Source organism: Aureococcus anophagefferens (genome assembly GCF_000186865.1).
Source record: "Aureococcus anophagefferens unplaced genomic scaffold AURANscaffold_22, whole genome shotgun sequence".
NCBI lineage: Eukaryota > Pelagophyceae > Pelagomonadales > Pelagomonadaceae > Aureococcus > Aureococcus anophagefferens.
In genome coordinates this window covers 194,918-202,470 of record NW_008705582.1, presented here as the reverse complement: position 1 = coordinate 202,470, position 7,553 = coordinate 194,918, and the positions used below count along the sequence as shown (strand labels likewise).

The following is a 7,553-nucleotide window of genomic DNA, read 5'->3' as shown; positions in this document are numbered from 1 at the left end:
AGAAGAGGCGAATGGTCTCCGCGGCCCTTTACGGCCGCGTCCGGGCCTCGGCCAAGGATTGTGCGACCTTTTCGTCCATCTACGGTCCCGATCGCAGCCGCGAGCGGCTGGGTCGCTGCAGAGAGCGCCCTAGAGCGCCTCCAGGGGCTCAAACATGCTCATTTAGGCCTAAATTTACTCCTTCACGCCCCACAAACTCGCTCTCTGCAGCGATCCCGCACCCCACGGCGCGGGTCGGGACCGTCGGCGGACAGGGCGGGCGCAGGAGCCTCGAAAAAGGTCGAGGCGCGGCCGCAAAGCCCTGCCAAAGGACCCCGGCGACCACAGCGGGCGACCACCCGCTCGTAGTGCACGTGGCGGTTCGTCGTACCCATGCCGAAGGAGGTCGACGAGTTGGCGAGATCTCTTCCGGGGACATCGACTAGACTCAGTGATGGACCTTCTCGATGCTTAGCTGTACCCGGAGAGCGAGATCGCGGAGCTGCGCAGGCCCTCGAAGCCCTCGGCCGAACGCGGCCGAACACGTCGAGCATGTGGTTCTACATGTGGATGGCGCGCGTCACGCACTCCGAGCGCTTGGATCGACCGATGCGGGTGGGCGGCACGGAGAACACGCACTCGGAGCACACGGGCACGCCCGTGTCGACTCCGAATCGGACCCGCTCGGCTCGATTACGCGCATCGGCGCGGACGCGCCGACGCGCGAGAACGGGGGCGCGCGGACGACGACCAGCGGTCCGCGCGGACGTGGTGGTACCATACCCGACCCCTCGATGCTTACCTGTCGCAGGAGAGTGACATGGCGCAGCTGCGCGCCCGATCGGCGCCACCCGCCGAAGGTCGCTACTAGTAGTGCTTGTTAGGGACATGCTGGGCTAATAATAAACTATCCTAACTTCCTAGTTAAAGAATGCTGCTTTGAATTGGGGTGAGACTGCGCTGCTCTGAGCTAGCGGAGTCTGCAAGTCCTTAGCGAGATAGTAAACTCCGAGACAGGGCTGCCCTGCCGTCCGACAGAGTCTGAGGGTGAACTAACGGAGCGGCCCTAGGTCTAGGAAGACTCCGAGAGTCTCCCCCAGGGCTGTAGTTGGCTAGCACCTTCCCTCCCTCTCTAGGAGGCGCAAAATATCTGGCGTTGCAGCGGCATGTTCTTGGGCTCGCCGGCATGCACTGGCCATAGGCTTGGCCCTGAGCGTGCATCAGGCCTGCACCTTAAGTCTGCATCAAGAAATCACACCCTACCCGACTGAATCCCATAGTCTGTCTCTTTCTGACAGTGAATCGCCGACAAGGGCTTGGAAACCGTAGATGTTAGGACGTAAATGTCGCGTAGCCCCACTGTACAATGCAATACAGGTAAAATCGACCCGATCTATTGACTCCACTATGTGCTTCACCATTCTGTCCGATTTTGTTTCATATGGTCGCCCACGCAGCAGCCGAGCACCGATATGCTGATGGACGTCTCGCCACTTGAAACTCATTCCCGACAGACGTGCTTTCAAAGTCAAGTTTTTCCAAGGACGCATTGGTCTCTCTTTCCAAACATCTGCGCCCTGTACAGACCTAGTTTCAATTGCGGAAGTAGAAGAAGAAGCTGTACATGTACATTCAGTGGTACTTGCATTCCATGATGGGATTAGTCTCTCAGGAAGCGCAGCTAAGTTGCCGTCACGCAAAAACTCAAAAATCCCGTACATGTCTTTGACACTTTTCAAAAGCTCAATGGCAGCGCTCTCTACTTTTGCTAGTGATACATCGTGCATTGGTACAAAGCTAGAATGGCCTTCTGGGAGATCCAATTTGCCCTCACTATCACCACCACCGCTACGGCTTTCTGTTTTTTTTCTGTCACTCTCTTTGCTCCTAGTTGTAGAAGCATCCTTAAAGAGCGGGGCACCCGCAACTTGCGTCAAGGGAGAGAAATCTACCAGCGGCGGCATGGAGTGCACTGCTGCTAAGAGCCAATCAAGCCGGACCGCAAACGCTCGTTTGGTTACGTCAGGGCCACCATCAACGATTCCATCTTGGTGAGCTTGATGAAAGTTTGCATTTTTGCGGCACAGCATGAGCCCACCTGTCTCGTTTGGATGGCGTATCAATGCCATTCCCGGCGGTAGCTCAATGACGTCGTCGTGTATATCTGCTTCCCCGACCAAGTGGATGTGTGCACCACTGGTATGAGAGGCGCTAACGTCTTCGTATGCATTGGACCCTGCTATCGTGTTAGCTAGCATAAAACCGGCATTTTGCGACAAGGATTCATCGCCGCGAGGATCTTGCATGCCTTCCATGTCCGTTGACGTCCTGGATGACATAAAGTCCCCGCCTGCTGCATTTCCCAGCGTACTTGAGACACCAGCGCCAAGACGCGCGTCTCTATCGTGTGCTAGATTGGATAGCCCTTGATTGGCAAAACCAACAACTGGTTGCATTCGCAGAATATGCTGAGTTAGTGCAGAACGGTCCGTCTCAATTGAGGAAAGCACGCGCTGTGCTAAGGCGACATCGTTTTCTGCAGATTCCAAGCGGGACTCAAGGTATCTGCAATCATCATCACGGACTAATGCATTGCGGGCAAGCTTGGCCGCTCGCTCGTGTGCAAGATCGGCTGCGTTGTCGAGCTCGGCACGAGTCATATCATGGTCTTCTGCCAGTCTCTCGAGCCGTCGGACATGTCCTTTTTGTTCAGCAAGTGCACCCATAAGCTGGCGGCGCGTATATCGCGCCTCCAAGCGATTCAATTCTGCAGCGTGCCTCCACGCCCGTAATGTTACAGCGGCTACGTGCCGCTTTTTAAGTCGAGTAAACGCGGAAACAACACGCTCAGTGTCTTTGCGCTGAACTATGCGAGCATGCGCCCACAAGTACCATGCACATAGCGGCCTAGACAGCCGAACCAGGAGATGCAAACGCCATCTATCCAGAGCCATGCAGCGAGCTGCTTGCAATTTGATCGCGTAAGAGTGCCAGGCTTTGAGTTGTGTACGGGCAAATTGGGTGAGTTTGCGTCTTCGCCTTAGATGAACTTCTTTGAGCAAAGATGACCGCGAACGCCACGCACCACAGTATCGACGCAATTTCGAGCAATGAGCAATCCTCGCTGCGGCTTGGATATCATGTGGCGCATTGAAACGATCCTTCAAGCCAGGGCACGCACTATTCTGTAGCAAAAAGCGAGCCTGAAATGTAGATCCATCTTGGGCATGGGAGCTTGAGGGGTCCATAGGTTCCGCAACAACGAGGGCGACCCGTCCTTCTACCCGTATGTGTGCCCAACGTTGCCATGTCCTCATGATGGTAAGCAGCAGCACATCTTCAATAGCTCGAGAGCGCGCGACAATAGCACGCATGCGAACCACCTGGCGAGTGCATCGAGAGATTATTCTCTCAGTGGAGCACGACGCAGCTTGTGCTGCGAAAAGCGCCCTGCTTACAATTAAGCTGAAGTCCAGTCCAATCGCATCGCGCATCGTCCTCCTGCGCCCACAGCTCTCAGCTGGAATCCCCTGACTATTCACTGGTGGTGAACAACTCTCTGCTTGTTTGACTTTTGCTTGTTCGTTTGCTCCTGATGTTTCCCTCTGGACGTATGAAACCTGTGGTCTAGTCCACGTAGTAGTGATCGCTTGCCAGTGCTTGTACAGTATCTTCCGTCGGCGTCTACGCAGCATTCGCGATATGCCCAATTCTACCTCACGGCAGCGGACTTGGCCTTTCATTACCACGACAATCATTCGCTTAGCTCCACGTCTCTTAACTTTTCGCAAAGCCATGAAATATCTAGTTCTACGCACCCTGATGAGAAATCCTCTAATAATTCTTTCTAGTGTAATCGCAGAGTCAGTGCGTTTTTCAAGTTCACATGAATCGATATGATATACGTCATGTATCTCATCGAGTACGATCTCTAGATGAGCAAGTCGAATATGCTCTACGCTTGTGTTGAGTGGTCTTTGCCGCTCGTTTGCGAAGGACGCCGGCCCAGGCGTTGGGGGAGTCGCCGGTTGGCTTGAGCAGGTTGGAGACTTGGCACAGGGCCTTGCGAGTCTCATAGATTTGATAGTACATCGCGCTTCTCGGTGTGGAAATCGGTACGAGAGAATGTGCGAGCCTGCGATACTGGAATTCGTCAATGAGCTGGAGTACCCAGGATTATAACCCCGGCGAGGTGTACCATTGTCATAACTGCAAGTTTCAACGCCCTCCCGCACACAATTTCTTAGCAAATTTAGTCTGAACGCCAGAGATGCCGATCGGGAATTGAGAAGAGCAATCAGGTGCTCGCGATCATCCATTGGCACATTCCGTTGGGGCGGAGTATATGTTCAGGTGATATAGAGCCGCCAGGATATATCAGCCAAGATTCAGAACACGGGGGGAGTGTAAAGGAATGTAAGCGCCTTCACTGTAGACTAGAAAAGTAGATATTTACACTGCCCTGCCAACCGGCCGGGATCTAGCAACACTAAGCGGTGAGCTGCCTATGCAACCCCCAGATTCCTCGGTCACTAAAAAGTGTGCAAGAGAAAGAAAGAAGAGGATACCTAGGTTCGTATTGCCACTGGCAGTGGAGATGGTTCTCCGTGGCTCTGGCTGCTGCATACCGCTCCGATAAAGTATAATCCGGCAGACCTTGCTGTTTCCTGTGCAGCGTCACAGCGACGTGCCAGAGAGCACCAGGCTCAGCGAGGTAGCACGGTGGCAGTCGCCGGACAGCAGCTGAGTCCCTCGAGTAAACCTCGAGTGTGGTTGAGTGTCCTTTCCGCCGATTATGGTAGAAGAACAACAAGTCGAGCAGGATTGACATTTCACTTGATAGGCAGACCCCTCAGGCAAGAGAAAAACACTACGTATTTCTACCGCTAACAAACCGAAGTATGACTGATCCAATTCCATAGTTGAGGGGTTATAATCCTTAATCGAAAATTACTGTACTACATGTGGCTTGCTACAATATCACAAGCCATGCATCAAATGTTCCCCGACGCATGGTGCTCGGCATTATCCTGAGCCACGACGTCTTCTTGGTCAAAAGCACGGAGCAAGCAAGCCCAACACAATTTAGTTTAGCGAGGACTAGTTCGGAAGGCCGACTCGGGATTTCGATCGAAAGCATGGCTGACGAGTCAGATGACGAGGTAATTTTCATTTTAGCATCAGCATCTTCGGTGTCTCAATTGAAATGCGGTGCGCTCCATTCGGAGATGTCAGTCAGCGACAATTCAAAGCTGACACCCGGCCCTGAACTTCCTGTGGCAGAACACGAGCTAGCAAAGTGGGAGCGAGAATTGCCCGAATTCCAACACTACCTGCTGTTAGATAGCCCCTCTGTCAAGATGCAGGGCCACACGGAGAACAGGTGCAGACGTCACACCCCTAGGTAGCTACCGAAGTCTGACCTTGGAGTAACCTCCATGTTGCCTCCAGGCCACATTCATTTACAGATGCTAGACCCATTGACTCGCCATCAAACTTTCCGTCAGCACTGCCTGAGCTCCAGAATTCTAGGATATGAGCACTGTAGGATATGAGAATTTTAGGTTCATGCGTTATGGGCTGACTTTGTGTGATTGCGAACCTCATCTTACTAGTACTGAACCGCGCTTCTGGGCGCCAGGTGGCATCTCACCAAGACCGCACTCCGACAGCATGAAGTCCTGGCTTGTGCACGAACACGTGCAGTAGTACGACTGCATGATCGACATAGGTCCACGTGGACGTCCACCAAAAGCACGCCTTGGCACTTGGAAAAGTCTCAGTCACGGACCACGTATTCAGCAAGCAGCGTCGAGAAGGAGCAGCCAGACATATTGACTATTTTTCTCTCTCAAGGTCTGACTATGGGTTGGCCTGGCCCTGGAGTGCCTCGCAAGTCTGGGAGTGATCAAGTAATCTATAGCTGGCATCGGAGTGATTTTAGGTCCACAATATCCACCCCTTCTCTGCGTGCATTTGCCACTGGTAAATCTATGAATGAGACCTCACCGTGCACTGCCGCTTTCTTAGATAAACTGTATTCCAAGAAACAATCCCTCTTGATCAACTGTGGTGGTTTTCAGGTATGTTCCCACACCCGTGTGTGATGTTGTGGTGGCCACACACCCTGCGTATAAACCTTGGATCAACTCACTGCCACAAACGAGACGTAAGCAGCGACCTCTAGCCTCGAGGGCCTTAGAGCCTGTAGGCCTATCTGCGGAAACTTCATACGAGACATCACCATCGCGCAGAGTCGAGCGTAGTAGTCCACCAATGCAGCATGCATCAAACTCATCAACCACGCAATGCACTGGCCAGAAATATTACATACGTCGCCTTTTGGGTCTGGCTGAGGTTGCAAAACATGGATTTGACTGGAAACATGCGCGACAGTGTGACCCTGAGACATACGGGCACATCTTGTATGACTAATATCAACTTTAGGCTCTATCGTGCAGCTTGCGACACACAACCGTATGCTTCCCAGGGCTGGCTCGAGCTGTCGAGGATGGAGGAAGAACGCGGGCATCAGACAAAAGCTGCCCTTGTTGTTCGACGGGGGCTAGAGTTTTGCTCGCTATCCGACACGTTGCTCATGCGAGCCATCAAGCATGCCGAGAAGCTCGATACTGTATCTTAATGTGCCTCGTACTTGTCGCCCAGGCCGACAAAGAACCTGTAGGTAGATGCAGCGCGTGCATTATTGGCACCTCTGAAACATGTCCCAATCGAGAAGGTTTGGCGCGCAGTTCTGGAAGGTGCACTTCTTGAGGCAAGGTGTGGAAATACCGGCGTGTCTCGAAAGGTGTTTAAATTCTTGATGGAACGTGTGTCGTGGTATGGACCGATTTTCTTTGAAGCATACCGTCTAGAGGAGAGATCAGGCGAGGACTCGGCGGCGCTGGATATTATTGACAGGGGGCTGCTTCAAATTCCTCGCTATGGTCCGATTTGGTTTGGGGCGTTTCGCGTTTGCGAGCGCCTTGATGCTGCTACTGATGCAGATGTTGCTGTTGCGGGTGGTCCGGTTAGGACGCGTCTGATGCTGGATCGAGCCCTTCACTTTATCAGTAAGGAGCTTGTTTGGAAGGTACATTTTGAAGCAGCACAGATGGAGGAACGAGCTGCAGCTCGATTAGTCGTACAAACAAGGAATGAGCCTGATCTCAGAAGGGCACGGAGGCGATATGTTCAGTCAGTTGCCGCATGTCCAATGAATCTCCGCTGGAAAGTCTGGCTCGCTGGTGGTCTCATGGAACTTAGTGCCAACCACCTTGACTATGCTGTGCTCGGTCAGCGCTGGGTGCTTATGGTTACGTGGTCGTGACAAAAAGGTCATAGGTAGTCTTGTTTGCTCGAGCTCTTAAAGAGGCTCCTTCAAAGTCTCGATTCATAGTTTGCCTGGAATGTGCTAGGCTCGAAGAGTATGTAGGACACGCGCAAAACCGTGGCGAGATAATTACGTTTTCTAATCCATCGCAATGTGATTAATACTCGACACTGATCGTGCAGGTCGGAAAAGCTCGAGCCGTTCTTCGTAGAGCTCATTGCGAATCGAAACATGAAGGAAA

The 7,553-nt window shown here is 52.8% G+C and overlaps 3 protein-coding genes across 3 annotated transcripts in view; 2 read left to right on the top strand and 1 right to left on the bottom strand.

The window, feature by feature from the left end:
• Positions 1–372: 372 nt before the first annotated feature.
• AURANDRAFT_66390 (hypothetical protein) lies at positions 373–850 on the top strand (the record flags this gene model as incomplete). Its single annotated transcript, XM_009041629.1, has 2 exons — positions 373–753; positions 791–850. The coding sequence occupies 2 exons, from the start codon at positions 373–375 to the stop codon at positions 848–850; spliced, it is 441 nt and encodes a 146-aa protein (XP_009039877.1).
• Positions 851–1,238: 388 nt separating this feature from the next.
• AURANDRAFT_66389 (hypothetical protein) lies at positions 1,239–4,298 on the bottom strand (the record flags this gene model as incomplete). The annotated part of the gene is made up of 3 exons (XM_009041561.1): positions 1,239–3,599; positions 3,798–3,934; positions 4,124–4,298. The coding sequence occupies 3 exons, from the start codon at positions 4,296–4,298 to the stop codon at positions 1,239–1,241; spliced, it is 2,673 nt and encodes an 890-aa protein (XP_009039809.1).
• A 693-nt stretch (positions 4,299–4,991) lies between these two features.
• The window catches only part of AURANDRAFT_66388 (hypothetical protein), a gene marked incomplete at both ends in the record, with an annotated part of 3,383 nt that continues 821 nt past the window's right edge, over positions 4,992–7,553 (top strand). The window contains 8 exons of the mRNA XM_009041630.1: positions 4,992–5,317; positions 5,544–5,679; positions 5,711–5,835; positions 5,924–6,062; positions 6,191–6,336; positions 6,427–6,613; positions 6,665–7,294; positions 7,324–7,406. Of these exons, the coding sequence (XP_009039878.1) occupies positions 4,992–5,317; positions 5,544–5,679; positions 5,711–5,835; positions 5,924–6,062; positions 6,191–6,336; positions 6,427–6,613; positions 6,665–7,294; positions 7,324–7,406 (1,772 nt within the window). The remainder of the gene's footprint in view (positions 5,318–5,543; positions 5,680–5,710; positions 5,836–5,923; positions 6,063–6,190; positions 6,337–6,426; positions 6,614–6,664; positions 7,295–7,323; positions 7,407–7,553) is intronic.